The following is a 20,270-nucleotide window of genomic DNA, read 5'->3' on the forward strand; positions in this document are numbered from 1 at the left end:
TTATCAACATACATTTTATATCCAGTGTTATAACCTTTTCTTTGATTTCGCCTTTCCGTATATCGTGCACTTCACAGCAAAATTCGGACAAATGATCTTTCTTCGTTGGAAGAAATGAAAACAACGCATATCCATGGCGACCATTTGCCAATATTTTGCCGTTTCGTTTCCAAATAAGAGTTTCCCATGTGTTTATACCGTCAAATGAGCATTCTAAAGAGAGACGTTCATTTTCAGTTCCACGACGTATGCCCCCTGGTTTTTCGTTCATAATGATAATGTCTACCATCGAAACTGTAACAATAAATAGATTTTTATTTTGTAGAGTTTTACAATAAACGAAAGTTTTACTTTCTTGAAATACTATTCACAATTCCTTATTTCATAAGAAGTAACACTGTTAAAGAAGCGATTGATATAATATAGAAACTACCAACAATTAGCAAAAACAGATAAATTACGAAAGGCAAACAAATTCATAAACTTGTGCGTCTTAATAATGTCAGATTCATAGAACTATTTGTTTGATCTAAACGATGTTTATTTTTAAGAAAGATAGATGTTGCCCTCCAGAAATCAAGTTGACACATATGTTTGACCATGTTGTCTTTCAATGGAAAAAAAAAATTTTAAATTTTGTAATGTGAAATTGTCAACGAGTTCTTTTAACGGTATAGGGGTTTTCTTCTTTCTTTGATTAGAAATAATGCGAATTATCTTGACAGATTTAAACTGCACTAAGTTTCGATGCAATCGATGCTTACAATTTTTACATATAATTCGTTTAATATAAAAAAAAAATGAAGATGTGGTATGATTGCCAATGAGACAACTATCCACAAAAGAATATATTTGTTTATTTGTCACTTGTAATACAACATATTTTTTCAATCATCAAATTAAGATATTATCTCTGTGTTTGTATCGCAAAATGAATCGCCTTATTTTCTTTTTTCCTGGTTTATTTATCAAAACCAAATTCTTTTTTAATGATAAAAAATAAATTGCTAAAATTGTATGTGAAAGCAAAATACTATTTTTCAAATGGTAATACCTTGAGAGAAGAATTATACAAATAAATGTTATTAAACAATATAATCATATCTTATGATTAAATCTGGAAATTTTATGATGGTTAGTCATCTGTACAAGGATTAACCTATTATCAATACATCATATCCAGCATTGTTCAACCGGGATATTCCGAAACCTCAGATATTTAGCTTAGCATTCATTTGAACAGCTTACACTTACATCTGTACTACAATAATTTTAGAAAATAAGAAGATTTGATATGAGGGCAAACGAGAAAACTGTGATGATCAACAGGAGATCACATGATGTACATTTAAGTAATCAAATGTTTATGATATAATATGTAAGGAGGAAGATAACACTACAGGGAGACAACTATGTAAAAAGCAACTAAACGATGTAATCATAGATATAGGAAGATGTGGTGTGAGTGCCAATGAGACAACTCTCCATCCAAATTACAACTTAAAAAGTAAACCATTATAGGTTAAAGTATGGCCTTAAACACGGAGCCTTGGCTCACAACGAACAACAAGATATAAAGGGCCCCAAAATTACTAGTGTAAAACCATTCAAACGGGAAAATCAACGGTCTAATCTTTATAAACAAAACGAGAAACGAGAAACACGTATATATTACATAAACAAACGACAACTACTGTACATCAGATTCCTGACTTAGGACCGGTGCAAACATTTTAATGGATCCAAACCTTCTCCCTTTTTCTGAAACAATAGCATAACATCACAACATAGAAAAACATACGATAAAATATCAATTGGCAGACTTAACTCAATCAAAAAACGTATGATTACACAAGGAATTATAAATTTGATCTGCGATATCTGAATACATGTATGTTCAGATATATATATATATATATGTATATGTTTTTTTGTTAAGAAAATGTAACGCTTCTCAGTGATCAAAATAAGGGTTGGTCACTAGTTATCAAAGGTACCAGTCTTAAAATATAAAACGTTAGACGCTCGTTTCGTCTACATAAGACTCACCAGTGATGCTCAGATCAATATTATTATGACGCCAAACAAGATCAAAGTTGGAGAGCATGAGGACATAATGCTCCAAAAAGTTGTGTCAAACTTCTATATAACCAATAAAATTTTCTAAAAAACTGGCTGGTTCAAATTTTGAGAATTTTTTATATTTGTAGTTTGTCAAAGGGTCAAAGAAAATATTTTGTCATTTTTTTATGAATTAAAACTAGCCAATGTAATAATAGTTAATGTGCTTGAGTGACCATGATGACTTTAAGCACAGAATTATATAAGTTGAAATTGAAACTTACCTGTTCTTAATGTCATCATCAGAATATACAGTTACTGGCAGAATATTTGTTTCTGCATGCTCCTGGTCTTTAAATAAATTTGAAAAATTACAATTGTAAATAAATAAACTAAATATTCAGACATCAATAATTTTGCAGTCTTAATATTACGCATTCATGTTTGAAAACTCAAACATTAAATTTAGCAGCAAGAAAATATATTACTTCGATTGTATATATTTTGATTTGAAAATCATTTTTCATGTTATTACCGAAAGACACAGTTTGGTCAACAAATAAAATATGTTAAACTTAATTTATGAAATATGTTAACAAACGTATATTTCAAAAAAGGGTTAAAGCTTTGTCTATGCTCTTTTCTCGTTGTGTTCAAGAACCAATTGGTGGCCTTCATCTGTTTTCTTTTGGTTGGGTTGTTGTCTCTTTGACATATTCTTCATTTCCATTCAATGTTATGAGTTTCCTTATGCTATTTATTAAGGTGACTCAATCTTTGTTAACGATTGTTTAGCTTAATTTTATTTTGAAAAACCGCTGTATTATTATGTTTTTACGCACATCATGTCATTTCTTGCAAATGTATAAAAAATAACGATAAGTAAGCTTTAATACGTACCCTTTTAATAAAACATGTCTGGAACACTTTTTGTACATAAATAAAACCAAACGGCATTTGTAAAAATTTATCTTGGTCAATTTCAGATTTTCTATATAATCAAATTTTTATACAAAAATACAGGTTATCGGGTCACAGGAGTTTCAACTATGCCTGAAATCTAGAGACGCAGATGCTTTTCCTCCGTTTAGTGCTGAACATAACACATAATTTCACTATGATCCGTAATTGGTTGTTATTTGTGGTTTCATTCCAGGTTTCATCAAACACATAACATCCCAGTCAACCTACTATGAAGAAACTATCAGCTGGCTTTATATGTTTTTAATGCCAAATTAGTTCGGGACGTAAATCAGAACAAACAACAAGAAACAAAACAAGAAACAAATGTTGGTGACATTTATATATTTCGTATCTTTTAAACACATTTGAGTATAGAAGAAATGGCAAAATAAACTTACCTGCAAAAGGTAAAATCACAAAAATACTGAACTTAGAGGAAAATCAGTTCGGAAAGTTCATAATCACATGGCAAAATCAAATATCAAAACGCGTCAAAAACGAATGGACAAGAACTATCATATTCCTGACTTGGTACAGGCATTTTCAAATGTAGAAAATGGTGGATTAAACCTGGTTCTATAGAGCTAACCCTCTCACTTTAATGCCAGTCTCATCAAATTCTGTCATATTTACATTGATGCGTTAAATAAACAGACACAATAAATAAAATAGTCAAAAAATGGGTACATCAGTCATCACCGTATAACAATATTTAAAGGGAACAATTTAACAGAACACAAAAACACAAAAACATCTACTTTCTACTATCTACGAACACATTCATTGATTTAAGTGTCTAACATCAGAAAAATTGTATACGTCAAATAAATTTGTCGTTCAATGTGCATGTTATGCCCTCAAAGCAAACTAATACGTTATATCTCGGACGGATTTTTACAATGATTAACAGTGATGTGTGTCTCCTCCGTTAACTGTTATGTAAATCGTTTCGTTTACGTTTTCTGAAATTTTAAATCCAATTAAGATAATTTGTCTTCGATTAAATTGACAGATGAAATATAATATGATGTATTAAAATTAACCTGATACTTTGGTAATAACGTTTACTTATTAACTTACTAAATTAAAAGTAAGTAGTGCTGCTCCTGGACTTTATACCTATTCTGATGAATCATTTCAAATATAATATACATTCAAACAAATAGTGTCAAGTGGGAAGAGAAATATGTATCATGATATATACGAAATTATGATGAACATTTTTAAATCATTCTTCCTGTTGAATATTTGATACTCTATGACGTCAAGTCTAAACTTCAAAGTACTGTAAACTATAGCTTCTATTGCTGAATTATATTGAACATTTGTCTTTTGACATTACTCCATATTAAAGGAGGAAAAGGTTCCTCTGGAATAATAATAAAAAATGTAAGATCTTTTAAAGAAAAATGACTACCAAATTGTTCTGAAAACTGTATATTTTTTTCAAAAGAAGCAATTTTTCCACAGCACCATCGTTTTCTTATTTATTGGTTTTATAACGTCCTTGATGATAACTTAGAAACTATACCATGTTTTCCTTAATCATTGTCTATCTTTTACTTAATGGTAGGTTTTTTTTCGTGCATTGGTTTAAGGATTTTAACAAAATAAATTATAAAAACAGAAGAAGTGATTTTATTTTTTCAGTCAAATTAAAAAAAAAAACACACCGTGGTAAAATCAAAATTCAATATTATAAACATTTTGGTGTCATTGAAAAATAGTGATCGTTTTTTAATTTAACAGCTTTTATTTCCTTTAGCAAAATAATGAATTTTCATTTTCAACAGTGCAACGACTGGAAGATAATGTCTATTCTTTCCTATATTTTATGACTAATCTGGCAAAGAAGGAATTCTGTTATCTGTATATTTTTTTCTATATTTCATTTGTTTAAGAGGGGTGAGTCTGAATGTCTTTACAGTTGTAACAAGTTTTAAGTTTTAAGGTTTTAAGTCAACCGCATTTGATTATTTTATGAGTAATCATAATTAAATATTACAGATGCTTTTTGTAAAGCTTGATTTTTTGGAAATTTTGACATAGATTGTTGAGTGCTTTCTTCCTTAAAAGGTTTTAAATCGACAACGATGTGTCCTCGTGTGTCATACAACAGGAAACAAAAATCTCGAGCAATAAAGTTAGAATTTATGAAATAGACTGTAATGTTACAATTAGGTGAAACTTGCACATTATTATATGATTTGTATGTTTTATTCAACATTTATTTAAAAAAAAAATTAAAGTGTAATTTAATATTTTTCCAAATTTTTCCCCACATATTGTTGGGTTGGCTGGGTCCTCTTAATAAATGTCAATAGATTTTTGAATAGTTTGTCAGAATTGAGTTAGTATCATGCTTTTTTCCAAAATATGGTAATGAGTATATGGGTCACAGGACTTTTTTTTCTCATTCTGGTGCAAAATTGTTAGATTTTGTAAGGTTGTGAATGTAGACAATCCAACTTTGTGTGAAAAAAAAAGCAAAACTACCTTGTAGAATTTTGTATAAAATGTGAGAAGATAGCTTGAAGATAAGACAAATGTAAAATGGGCACTGTCCACAACAATTGTAATGGCGTTTCTATGCCTTATTTTATCAGAAGATTGTATTAGCTGCAAATTTTTGTACAATAAAAAATACTAAACAAATAATTGAAATAAGGTTTTAATAAAAAAAAAAAAAAAAAATTAGTCACTGATATTTAAAGTAAGTAAAAACAAGTTGGAATGACAAACAAATATCAGGTTGGGATGGCTGCACTAACTAAAACTCAGCCTTTTCTCTCTAAAACTAATCAGTGAAAGAAACAAACATATAAAACGAAGATTAAAATCGAATCTAAAAACTAAATATCAATATAATTGCATAATGATAGACATAAAAAGACTAACAGATATAGAAAGGATTATATCCTGCAATGTATGTTTAACATTGCTCTTTTATAGTTCATTTTAAGTCTGTAACCCATACCAGGGTCAAATTCTCTGTGTCAAATAGCATTGTTTCAATGCATTACAACATTTTACTTAAGTGAATGTGGAAATAAATGTGACTTTACAGGAAGAATTATATATGACTCGTTAATCCTATATCCTCTTTCCGATTTCAATTATTTTCTCACTTTAAATGTCGAGATTTTTGTTTTATCTTCTATTTTTAAAAAATAGCTATTAATATTTAATGAGAGTACTTTCCTTATAAGTGCATATCAACAGAGTATCTACATGTAGCTGTTTGGCTCTAAAACTGGAATAAGAAGAGAACAGTCGCATCCACATATGAAAACGTCATCGTGTTTGTAGTATGAAATATCTTATTGTTACCAGATCTTGATTCAAATGATGAAGACAACTAATATACGATATAGCTGGCAACTGTTAACTGTTCTATTGTTTAAAACAGGTAATTGTGTAAAATTACTAAGTCTAATTTCTTCCTGTTATCAATTTTATGAGTTATGACTTGCCAAGTAACAAAGTGTTTCCTGAGTTATGAAGCAAGTTAAACCTATCATACTAAAATTTAAAAATACAAATAAATTTCATGAACTAATTTTGACTTTGAGCGTTCCTGATGAAGGTAAATCCAAAAATTTATAAGGGTTCCGCGCAACCAAGTGTCTCGCCTCCTTTTGCTGTTAATCACACGCTCAACAAAAATGAGGAAACAAATAAACTAAATTATTCCCGTTTATACTATCTTTTGATTGTAAAAAGCTTGTGTCCAAGTTTGGTAAAAATCCAAGATAGTTTATGAATCTAATAAATGTTTGAAAATTTAAATGCAGACTGTATGTAATGTTAACTAGAAGACAAATTAAGTCCATTTATAAGTAAAATACAGATACACACTGTCAGGTACAAAATTTCAACAAAATTTCCTTCTCGATACAACCTTTTGATTATAAACAAGCTTTTGTCCAAGTTTGGTACAATTCCAAAATGGTATTGGAAAGTTATTAAAATTTTAAAAACTTGAACCACAGAGTGAATGTGTTGTTTAATGGCAGAAAATCTAAGTCCATTTAAATGTAAAATTCGGAAAAAATGAAATTCATTTTTTCAAAATTTACTTCATAATACTACCTTATGATCATAAACAAGCTTCTGTCTAAGTTTGTTAGAAATTAAGTATAGTTTAAGAAAGTAACTGAAATTTCAAAAACTTTAACCATAGAGTGAATGTAATGTTTCCCAGCAGAAAAACTAAGTCCATTAATAAGTAAAATACAGAAAAAATGTAATTTTATTTTTACAAAATTTACTTCTTGATTCTATCTTATGATCATAAAAAAGCTTCTGTCCGAGTTTGGTAGAAATCCAGTATAGCTTAAGAAAGTCATTGAAATTTCAAAAACTTTAACCACAGAGTGAATGTTATGTTTCCCAGCAGACAAACTCTGTCCATTTATAAGTAAAATACAGAAAAATGTAATTTTATTTTTACAAAATTTACTTCTTGATACAATCTTATGATCATAAACAAGCTTCTGTCGACGCCGAAGCCGACGGAATGTAGGATCGCTATGTCTCTTTTCTAACTAAAGTCGAAGGCTCGACAAAAAAGCACTTCGGACGCAATAAATTATTAACCGTGGTTGGTTTCCATTTTTTTTTATTGCATTTATAACCAAATGTGGATTATCGGTAATACATTTTTTATCACGCAGACCCCTCCACATAAAAGATAATTATTGGTGGGCATATTCAAAGGATTTGCTTATACTACTGCAAATTTGGCACGAAAATGCTCAAAACAAGAAAATTGATTAAATGTTAGTTGTTTTTAAACGTATTTTACATAGATTGGGCCAAAATACTGCAGCAAAATGATAAAAAGTTTTTTGAACAAATTATGATGACAAAGATACATCGTCTTATTGTTAAACACGTGGGTCAATATCCCTAATTGACCTTGAGATGAAAAACTCAGATGAAGAAATAGAAGAAAAAAAATAGTCCGCCAGATAATTGTGGATGCTGTGATTCAAGAAATGGATATAAATGAATAATAACTGTTTTATAGAGCTGATATGATGAGAAAAAAATATGAAGATTTGTCCTAAAACATGTTAAATTAATTATTTGAAAGACCAATTTTTTTATTGAGTTTTATGATCAGAATTAAATTTTTCGGATTATTTCTTTAGGAGAGTAACATTTTTCACCATCTTTAAAATTTAGGGGTCCTGCAATTTGTGAAAAAAAGAAATCTCACTTGGCAACCCCAAAATATGACCAGACATGTATAAATGTACCAGCTTCGACATGGGCCACCATACATATTCAAGTAAACGATATGGACTGAGCAACAGAGGGAAATGATACAATTGTCGCCTTTGAATAATTATTTAAAGATCTTGACTCATTATAATAAGATGTTGTCATAACAATAAAGGTTGTGCAAACACATAAGAAAATAAAATGCATATATTATCAGCCTTAATTAGATTTAACTAAACATGTATCATGTATGTTACGTGATTAATATTGATTATTACACCTTACATTACATAGTAATCATGGTAATCATTTGATTGGCTAATACGGAATTACCTTTCATGGTTAAAAAACGGTTACACATTTTAGTGTTAATCATTTGTACGGTATAATCGTACAGTTATGGCCCTTTGAGTCGTTGAATATCCAAAATTGTTAACCCGAGGAAGTGTAATTCTTCGACTGCTTTATTCACCTTCTACGCGGGCCATAATTGTATGTTGCTTCATCATTCATTTATTAATTTCAAAGTTGTTTGGTATACATTGTTATGCGTTTACTTTTCTACATTGACTAGAGGTACTATAGGGGGAGGGTTGAGATCTCAAAAGCATGTTAAACCCCGCCGCATTTTTGCGCCTGTGCCAAGTCAGGAGCCTCTGGTCTTTGTTAGTCTTGTATTATTTTAATTTTAGTTTCTTGTGTACAATTTGGAAATTAGTATGGCGTTCATTATCACTGAACTAGTATATATTTGTTTAGGGGCCAGCTGAAGGACGCCTCCGGGTGCGGGAATTTCTCGCTACATTGAAGACCTGTTGGTGACCTTCCGCAGTTGTTTTTCTATGGTCGGGTAGTTGTCTCTTTGATACATTCCCCATTTCCATTCTCAATTTTATTCATTTTAAAATCACAAACATAATCAGTACATCCTTAAATAAAAATTGAACAAGTAATACTTTTAAGTATGACCAAATATGTAATTAAATATGTATCAAATATGTTTAAGATTCAGTGTGAACCCTGGTTCTACCCTAGGTGTAATATATGTCTTTTTTTTTTTGTAAAGGTTTTGTGCATCTTATTACAATACGCAATGACCCTACGATGAAAGGAAATTCAGCAATGCTTCACGGCGAAAACAGGCAGGATACCTTTCAGAATTACACGCGTGGAATCAAAAATACAACTTATAAAAGAATAGGAAACCTTAACCAAGAATTCCGCCACAGGTCTCCAATTAATTCCAGTAAGTCATGCTTTTTTTCGTGAAGTAGATTGATGATATCAACAAGATGGTACTACCCTCAAAGAAGAACTAACAAAACACCTGAACACGCATCCAACGAAACAACCAGTCAAGCAGTATTTTTTCCAAAAAAAAAAATTGAGTTATAAATGAAGATGGTGTGTCCTCATTTACCACGAACGAAAAAAATATTTCATTGACTCCCTTTTACATCAAAATTTGTAAAATTAACTTTTGTTTTTAAAATGTCAAAAATACATAATACCGTTGGCGACAAGACAGGGTAGGCGCCTCCTGGTACACATGTATGCATGCATAATCCACTATGCAAATCCTCACTGAGTAAAATTGTCAAGATAAATATTGACGCGTAATGCGTTTATTTACAAATAAGACCACTAGTTTTATAATTAAAGGTTTACTACTGCAAACCGATTCACCATTTAGTTGAGACACCATTCCATCTTATCAGGTTGCATTTTGTATAAGGGGCTGCTTCAAAGACCACGTCTCTTTTATGGGTTTATTGATATTGATATATTTGGTTTTATTTTGTTACTGGTTTTATACAAAAAGTCATAATCCTCTTGATTAATTGCATTTAATCTGGTAATTTTCCCAGTATACATACAGTTTGATAGCCGTCTAATTGAAATATCTGGAAAACTCAAAGTCAAAAGGGGGTAACACATAAGTTTATACATGTATCAACAAAAAATTCTGGACGTTCCACATTGTTTCAGAGGTTTTCCTTGTTGAAGTTCTCATTGTGACCCTGAGATGAAGATCAGAAATACATGCGCCTTTCTTCATACTTTTTATTTGTTTTTGTTTTTTTGCTGAGCGTGTATTGATTGTGCATCATGGCTGGATACATCATATCCTTTGGTTTTTTAATGATAATTCAGGAATATGATATTTTTTTTAATTTCATAGTTAAAGTGGCACATTTGTATGCATACAGGGATATCCCATGAGAAATACATTAGTTGTTATATGTAAAAAAAAATTAAAAAGTGTGCGTGCCGAAAAAATGTTAATCAAGGAATTGAATATGTGGCTGCAACTTGATGTTTTCTGTAAATCTTACGGCTTTATAAATGTGTAATGAATTTAAGATATTCGTATTGAAAATGGCTAAGCATAGAAAATATCACATTTTGAATATTATAATTTGACTTTTTATTTTTATATAGACGCACCCCATTTAACCATGAACATTACGCCAAACAAGGTTTATGAGGGACAATCTGTTATACTCTGTTGTACCTTTAATAGTAGACCGATAACAATAGATTTGTGGTGGGATCAGAAAAGTTCAGTTCTATTTTCAAAACAGGATACGACCGTCCTTTGTTATAAACTTGTAAACGCCAGTCGTTACAATAGCGGTGGTTACAGATGTTATGCAGAAGATGGGTTTGGATTTGTAAATACTGATGTTCAACTTAAAGTTTTATGTAAGTTTTTTTTTCAGTAGTCTACTATAATTAATATTTTGTTTATTCGTCCAATTGAAGCTGTTGGTCACATATTGTAAGAATTCTGCTTAATATCATTGGACCAGTCGCTACACGTGTTAATCAAATTCAATAATATTATACGCAATTCCATAATACTGTTTCTTGCCATTGGTGATTAAAGTGTTCGTGGGAAATTCATTATATTGATGGAATTTCAATTATTCAAAAAGATCATACCCATTCAGAACGTGTGAGTGTATGTCTTAAACAAAATTGATTTAGAATGTATTAGGTTATTCAACGCCGAAGTTGGCTCTACTGAGTCGTGCAATATTTATTTTATTTTTTTTTTTTTCAAAGTAAATATCTTTAATTATATATCTGCTGCTTTAACAATTTACTCGGATTACAGCGTTAGCCCGAGTATCCCTGTAATTAGTTACTGAATTTCCAGGGAAAAGTTCAGTAAAGTATACTAAAGTATAAAGTGTTAATTATATATATCACATACACATTCTTTTAAATACAGTGTATACATATTAACAATAAAATTTCATAGTATAAATCACGTGTTTACGGAACATCATTTTGCCTTCCGAATTTGTGTTCATCGTCCCGTGTTTACATCTTTGACCCAGTTAATTGTACTTGACCTTTTGTGCTGGATTAGTTACAAATCATTGTCCGAAAGCTAGTGCAAAAGGAAGCACATGTTTGTTGTGAAAATAAAGTGCAATATTTTTCATTTCAGCTAAATGCTATAAAAAAAAACTTCACAAAATACCAGTTTACTATGTCATCGTTTACCTTAATTTAACCTGTTTTGAATTTTTGAACTTCTGTAAAATTTGAAAATCAAACTCGAAACAAAATTTGAAAATGTGACAGCTAAAAAGTGGTTTTTATCAATTATTTACATCAACTTACTTTAAGTCATTATTCATGTTATTGTTTAAACATTTTTTAAACAAATCTTTCAGATCCTCCTGATATTTCTGATCAACAAGTAAATTTTAACGACACTGATGTCTCACGGACCCTATCATGTCTTGCCAATGGGGTTCCTGCAAACTATACATATGGTGAATGGAAGCATTTGTCATTCTTCGGCGAACACATTAGATCTATAAATTTTGCAGATAATGGAAGAGTAACTCTGCCTCAAATTTCAAAAAGAATCAACAGGTATCAGGACAGCGGTATCTACATCTGTAATGCGTCAAACGGAGTGGTTGATAGTACTGGCAAACATTTTCAGGACGGAAAAATCTTCGTTATTGCAAATGGTAATTTAAAAAGTAGCAAACAAATATCTCTCTCATCATTCAAGACAGTTGCACTCCTTTTTGTAGATAAAGCACTGTTAAGCGCGAAGATATCATTAATAGTTTTATTTGACATGGAAAAACATTGGACATAGAATGTAGAAAATTAAACGTTGAATTATTTCAGAAATTAAAAAAAAAATGTTTAGCTATTTAGGAGTAGATCTAGAGAACTCACATCTAATTTACACCACTTGATGAACATACATATCCGAACTTCATTTGAATATGGTCCAATCGTTAAGAGTTGAAAAAATAGCAGTAAGAACAAATTATATTCGGTAACAAAGCTTTACACCGATAATAACTTGAAAACTAAAGTTTTATATTCTGTAACCAAGACAAAAGCTTTTGTGACCTAAGCATATTATATTTCAGGGTATATTGACCTTAACATTCAAGTGATATATGAATTTATCCTGAATTGAAGGTAGACCAACATAATGAGTTTAATTCTTAAATTTATCAAATACTGTTCAAAAATATTCTTACTGAAAAACCAAGGATCGTTTTTTGTTGTAAGTTTTTATGCCTTGTTTTAGGTAAAGACAAAGGTGATACGGGTATTATTTTGTTTAAGGTTTGAACCTTTATTTTCCGAGATATTAAGTTAATATCATTATCTGTATACTGTAAACAAGATTTATATACATTTTTATATTGCCTTTACACAGGGACTTTACACCGAGGGATGTCAGGATTGATCAAATGAAAGACCGACCGGAGGGAGGTCTTTCTTTGAACAATCCTGACACCCCGAGGTGTGTTCTACGACTAGAAAAACCTTAAAATATGCATTATCTGACTTATATACCGTCAAAAAATATTAATTTTATGAGATTTGTAAAATTTAGTATCCTTTTTTACCGACAACACTAAAGTGGGATATTCCTTTCTAATGCGTTCATGTTTTAATACGCCCTGCGGCTCATTTAAAATGTGAAATAAAACTCACTAAATAATTAAGATATAAACCTTTTAAAAATTGTTATCCATACACAATAAAAATATTACTGTAACTGCATGAAGTAAGACACAAATGTATTGTTACCATCCGATAACGGTGTATGACAAATACAAGACAAATTGTAAGTTATTTATTGTACCATTTAGCTTATGGAAAAGGGGGAGGGTATGTTTTTTTTCTATTTTTATGTTATTTCTATCGCGGAAAAATTGTTATTTATTTAACCATTTTACTTGAATCGAATGAAACGAAGACGAATATAAATACATGTAGGTCACAGTATGATTTCCTATTCAGTGTGTATCGTTCTGAACATGCATGAAATATTTGCCACTGGACGTTAAGCAAGCAATCAAAAATCAATCAACCTATTCAGTTTGACTCAATAAGATTTTCAAAATCTTACACACGAATATGTTAAATCTGGATTTATTTTATGAAAGTCTACATTAAAATTCATCTGACATATATGATAATGTTTCTTTATTGTAGCGATAAATCAACAAAACTTCACGTTATTTGTTTTTAAAATTAAATTGCGGGACTACAATGACGGTTTCTTTTACATCTATCATTGGTTGAACTTTAGAAAATAAATTTCAAAATCGGCAACAAAAAACTATTAGACGAATAAATGTTTGAAGTAAATCATAGATTGCATGTTTATCAAGGAAAATAATGACCTTACACAGGTCATTATTTTATGCCTTGGAGCATATACCATTGAAACATGGTATCGTCCGGGTTGATTCTGAAAAAGAATGACCCGACGTTCTGAAAGAAAATATCTCCTTATAGGTATATAATTTTTAATATATACATTAATAAACAAAAGTCACTTAATTCGCCTTTTTTTAAATTTCAGGCGGTCGCGAAATTCAGTTCTATGCCAATTTCTCGATGTCAACCCCACTTTGATTTGTAATTCCGTAAATCTACATTTTCTACATTTACTACATTTACTTTTCTACACTGGCTAGAGATATAGGGGGAGGGTTGAGATCTCATAAACATTTTTAACCTCGCTTCAATTTTCCGCTTTTGGCACGTCAGGAGCATCTGGCCTTTATTAGTATTGTATGATTTTTAATTTTAGTTTCTTGTGTATAATTAGGAGTTTAGTATGACGTCCATTATCACTGTACTAGTATACATATTTTTTATGGGGCCGGCGTAAGGACGTCTACTGGTGTGGGAGTTTCTCGCTACATTGAACACCCATTGGTGGCCTTCGGCTGTTGTCTGCTCTCTGGTCGGGTTGTTATCGATTTGACACATTCCCCATTTCCTTTCTCAATTTTATGATGTTTTCTACACAATGATGTATAACACGTCTACTTTTTTTTGTCGGAATCATCAGTAGCAGGCCTACCAGAGTATTTCAATCGTAATTAGTTTATTTACCTACGCCAGATTGGAAACAATTAACTCGCAGTAAATTATAAATTATAAAAGTTATTAAAAAAGCTGTTGGTTTTGGTCTGAAAAGAACTTATCACTTAGTTAGTAAATTGTATAAGATACATTTTAAAAATCAAACAAGTGTTATTTGTGATATTCTGTCTAATAAATTACGAGTTTCTTTTTTTATGCTCAAATTTTCCCATTACATCAATGTCATCCAGACTCTCTCTGGACTTTACGTATGAAATAAAATAAGAGCAGATAATTCAGAGAAATATTTACACCTTCCCATAAAATAGGAATTGGAAACCGGGATATATAAAGAGAGTTGAAAGATACCTTTTACTACGAAATATAACGGAAGTCCGCGACCGGGTGACATTTTCCAAAAAATATTAGTTACATACCTTGTGTTATATTATATATATATATATAAAAAATGAGACAAGTGACTGCGTGCTTTTGTCTTAATTGAGTTGATTTTCCAAATTTTTCCTTTCACTATTAAAAGTGGTAATATCTTTTTTTCAAGGACCGCCTGTTTTCGTGGATAAAATTGAGAATAAGCAGTATTGTGGTATTGGGAAGATATTCAATATGCAATTTATTGTATATACCAAATCTGAGATAGAATGGTGTAACGTACAAAGTGAGAATAAAGATATAGCAGCTTCAATGGAAAAAACAAGTGTGAATGGTACCACAATCTTTTATGGCACCGAAATAACTGTAGAAGCAACTCAAGTAGTTTTGAGTTTCGAAATATCAAATAATTATAACTCTCAAATTTACACTGTGACACTGTGTAATGGTTATGGCAATAGTAGTTTTGAAGTAGAGATAGAACCAGTCACAACAGGTATGATTGTTATAATTTTCAAAAATGCAAAACTGATATACGTTGTATACTTCTGACTTATTTGGAGCAAAGTGCATTTATATTCTAGTATAACACTGACGATAAACTATTGGTTTTGGTATTCTGCAGTTGCTGTCTTTATTCAGGTAAACGATATACGTTGCTAATACGCAGTCCGTGGTGAAAACATAAAATATTTTGGAAAACGTCAGTTCTATCTTTGAATTAAGGGAATGATCTGATTGCAAAACAGATATAAACAATTTCATAAGTGAGATGATTCCAAAGTTCTCTGTTGGTGTTATCTTAGTCAGTAACACTCTAACCGAAATACATAATGTAATACAATTCAAAAAATGCCTGAAAAAGTGAAAACGCTATGACTAGACAGAACCTTAAACGAAAAGTTGCCAAATTCGCCCTATTTCAATTTTACTCAAAGAAGTAGGAACCTTTATTTCATGGAAATGTGAAAAGAAAACCAGCATTTAATTGACAACAAATCATATATCAGTATCTCAGGATTTACTACCCTAAGTTTAAATCATAAACAACTGATTGTAACAACATGGAGACACACAAACACATCTAATTTATAAAAATAATACTAATTCCTTCTTCTTTTTTTTTTATTTCAGAAGAGAAAGTTAATAATGGTACCAAGATTGCAAGTATTACCATTTTGGTAATTTTGGTAATGTGTGTTTCTGTTTTAGTAGCAGTAGGTATGGAACAATAAGCAGAATAACTACGGTATTAGTTAAACCGAATCTTTGAATTAAGTTAGACACAATAGCTTTTAGGTCTTAAAATCAAGACCATGTGTGGCAAATACATGTAATTGTTTAACAAGATAATTAAGATATGATTTAGATAATTATAATGGCACATTAAAATATATGTCTAGCAGGACACAATTTTTCTAATTACAACTGACATTTTTTTATTATTATTATTGTAATAAAAGTTTAGGGATAAATTGCGGAATTTAAATTTATTGTGTTGTCTTCAAAATCAAATCTGTGGCCTTCTAACAATTATATATCATCACAGTATCAATATTGAAATGTTTAATCAATGTAGTATTAAACATTCCTTTTCATTTCAGTTTTCCTGAAAAAGAAAAGAAAACGAGACAGAGAGAGAAGGTATGGTTGAAATCAGCTGTTAACCCCTTATTAAAACCTACTTGAATATCAAATTCTGATATTCACATATAACTATTTTCATTACTGGTTTAAAATACCATGAGGTTTATTTTAAAAGAAATAATAGCAGTTTATAGTGAAATGACATTTCCGGGTTTATATATTGAATCTCATCCATATTTTTTTTTACTATGCAGAACTTCTAAGACATTCACGAAAGTCGTTTCATTGTTTTTGCTCCAATATCTATTTTAACTTATCAAATGAACATTTTAAATTAAAAACTTTCAAACATTGTATACTTTTTTAATACTTGCATTGATTGATGCACTAATGATTGTTTCCGTTTTCCTTCATTTCAGAATAGTGGATGACATACCAGAGTTGGTAGAAGGTAAAAGATGTATTTGTATATTGTTTTGATGCCACTAACTAGATGAAACGTAATCTTATTTCATTTGACGTTCTAATTAGCTTGATTCAGGTACAACTGATTAGTGAATTGTAGAAGAAATCTGCGTTTTAAGAATTAAAGTAAAGCCTCTTGTCATTTTTCAATGTTTCTGCAGATATTCAACGAATTTTGCTGAAACAGTTCGACAATTGTATATTTTTTAATCAATTGCAGGACAATATATAAAGAATTTTCTAACTCCCGCCATTATTGTTTCAAATCTTGAAATGGGGGTTTGTTCTGTTTTTTTGTTGTTGCTACAGTTCTGCTCTATTGGTACTTTAGTGATTTTCCATTTTGACATTCTCCATCATTAGTAATTCATGTTTCATTTTTATTCGTATCGTAGGTCAGCCAGTGCCTGTTGAGAATATTGTGTATCAGGATGCAATAGTATTTCGACCAAGACCCCTTCAAGCTAGTGGAGAAGTCATTGGTAAGATTTTTCTGTAAAATTTTAAATATTAACTAGAATTTTAAAAGCCTGTTATTGTACTGTTTGTTTGTTAATCTATCTGGTTATCTAAATGACCAATTTACTTACAGAATTTTTTAAGGTATTTATTAAGTTATTTATAATGATCTTTTTTCAGAATATAACTATGAAACATACAGTCACCAGGAGAACATGCGTCCATTGGTAAGTAAATATGAATATTTATTGCCTTGTTTGGGATAAAAATATTGATAGCACTACTAACGTAAAATGATAAGGAGGCAAATATATATGCAACACAAAGAGCCAAATGATACAAATGTGTAACAAAGTTCATTATAGGACATACAATAATTAGTAAGACTTATACTAGAAATAAGTACACGACACCGATTAAAATGTCCAGGTTTGACATAAGAGATGAGGAGATTTACACTTTCTAAATGTCTTAAGCAGTGAATTAAAAAAGATATATATAGTATATGGTGACATGCTGACTTGTAAATAGATGATTACATGTCAAAATAATACTGAGCAAGGGGACTTACCTCGAAGGACTTTCTAGCTTTCTGTTCCTGGTCTGTGCGTTTCATAGTTAACGTACTTAAGAATGTTCAGAACTACATGTCACGAACTAAAGTTAATATCTATTTTGAAAACTGTATCACTTCTCAAATTATTTTAAATTGAAGATAGTTCCCCATCATTATTAGGTCTGATTTCCTGTCAGGATTTGGTTATATGTCTGGTTGTTTTCTGTGTAACAGCTCTCAACGTTTGTATAATGTTTTCGATTACCCATATTTGAAAGTTTATGATTGATTACTAAGATATTGCAGATAATTGCACATACAAAATTAATGATTCCATTACATTTCAGACAGGACAGTTGAATCATTCCGACGTGTATTTTCAACCGTCTACGTCACACGATGTTCAGATCAGAGGTATTGAAAACAGAACAGTATATAGCGAAGTACTTAATTCAGAAAGAGGTAGTAGTGTCATCGAGACGCGGAGTATGTCCAGTAGTGACGAGGAAGACTTTGTTGATATTGAGGGTCTTGAAAATTTCATTGACAGAAGTGAGGACTGATTTAGAAAACATTTTATAGAAGATATCACGATAACAGACTAAATGTTGAAAAATTAGAAATAAAATTTCAACATTTCCATGGTCTAGCCATCGACCATCAATTGTACTATGTAAAAAGCAACAATGATTAAATACCAACAGTATCTTGTTTGTGGACGATTATCAAATTAAAGTGTTACCTTATTGTTTTCTTATAATATTGAGACAAGATTAAAAAACATATCCCTCCCCTTCATCTTCTAAACCTACATATTGATTTAAATAAAAGATCTGTTTCATAGTTGGATAAATGCTTATCCATATCGTATGTAATTTCTAAATTCAAATTTACGACATATTTGGCAAGCATCAGCCTGTATTTTAATAACAGCCTTCTACAGCAACATGTTCTATTGTTACATTGTCACCAATCTCTTACATTAACACTTTTTATTAAAAATGTCTCCTCACAACATGATGTATAGAAACAAAGTCATCCTTCTCAACCACCAGTACCTTTTAGCAATGCTACTTATATTAGGCACAATTGTGTATTGTCATCACTACATGCTTTTCCTGTACAAGAATATGTTGTAACGATGTCATCCTTTTCCAGTACCAGTAGCTATTGATGTGTAAATCTATGATTGTACCAGCGGGATTCGAACCTTAAATCTCGAGATCTAATGGCAGCGCTCTAACCAATTGAGCCAAATAAAATCTTCCCTTACTCAACTAGTTATACTACCTATATATCTCAGGTCTATAACACTATGTTTGAAGATGCCACAAATCTAGAGCTCCAGGGTCTTTTTCTAATATGTCTTCAAAAAAAGATATTACTATATATTAAAAAACACCTATTAAAACATACCTTTACCATGTTGTCAATGAGTACTCGAAAAATCGACTACTGCTGCAGTATTTATCGTTTATATCGAGTATTTAATTTTAAAAAGATAATCGCATGATCGATTTTATGTTAGACAATTGTTTTTTGGCCTACATTTATTGTATATTCTACTGAACGCCCATCAAAATTTGAAATAGCAAATCACTGAGAAATATTTTTTTAAATACGTTCCAAAGAACTGTACTAAATTGTCCAGTAAATACCGATATTTACAGTTTGGTAATACAAACAGTGTGATGCCATATATCCTATTCCTAGTGACAACGCCTTTATAAGAAACGATCAAAAGAAAATCGGTCCACATAACACACTAAAAAAACCTACGACTGAGCAACACGAACTCTACCAAAATGCGGGGTTGATCTTTAAGTCATTTGCTATTTACGACAACAATTCTCTATGCCTTCACTTAACTCTGTAGTTGTGCAATATTGTATCTAACCTAAGGTAGAAATGTAAACATTATTAGGTACATTATTAGGTATTAACGCGAAGAAGAAATAAAACAGTATCATATAGTATAAGATATGATGTTGATGATGTTCGATACTCTGTTTCAAAATAATTTGTCTATAACTTCTCACGAAGATAGTTTATAGAAAGACTTGATAAGACGTCCAATCTGATTTTGTCTATGATTTCTTATCACCTATAATATGAGATAATGTCATCAGAACAATAACAATTATAATTATCATAAGGACCAACTTGGACTATTTATTCTCAT

At 30.6% G+C, this 20,270-nt stretch overlaps 1 protein-coding gene and 1 long non-coding RNA gene across 2 annotated transcripts; one reads left to right on the forward strand and one right to left on the reverse strand.

Moving 5' to 3' along the window:
• Positions 1-225: 225 nt before the first annotated feature.
• Positions 226-4,256, reverse strand: LOC134695179 (uncharacterized). Its single transcript, XR_010102722.1, has 3 exons — positions 4,105-4,256; positions 2,346-2,412; positions 226-294 (listed from the first exon to the last, which is right to left on the reverse strand). It is a non-coding gene; the product is annotated as an uncharacterized LOC134695179 (long non-coding RNA).
• A 2,001-nt stretch (positions 4,257-6,257) lies between these two features.
• Positions 6,258-18,799, forward strand: LOC134694812 (uncharacterized). The gene is made up of 11 exons (XM_063555876.1): positions 6,258-6,433; positions 9,320-9,499; positions 10,696-10,959; positions 11,943-12,248; positions 15,191-15,517; positions 16,156-16,242; positions 16,626-16,665; positions 17,028-17,059; positions 17,469-17,555; positions 17,713-17,759; positions 18,436-18,799. Exons 1-11 carry the CDS (start codon positions 6,370-6,372, stop codon positions 18,649-18,651), a joined length of 1,650 nt encoding a protein of 549 aa, XP_063411946.1. The 5' UTR covers positions 6,258-6,369; the 3' UTR covers positions 18,652-18,799.
• The last annotated feature ends 1,471 nt before the right edge of the window (positions 18,800-20,270 follow it).

This window comes from Mytilus trossulus, chromosome 13 (assembly GCF_036588685.1).
Source record: "Mytilus trossulus isolate FHL-02 chromosome 13, PNRI_Mtr1.1.1.hap1, whole genome shotgun sequence".
Lineage (NCBI taxonomy): Eukaryota > Metazoa > Mollusca > Bivalvia > Mytilida > Mytilidae > Mytilus > Mytilus trossulus.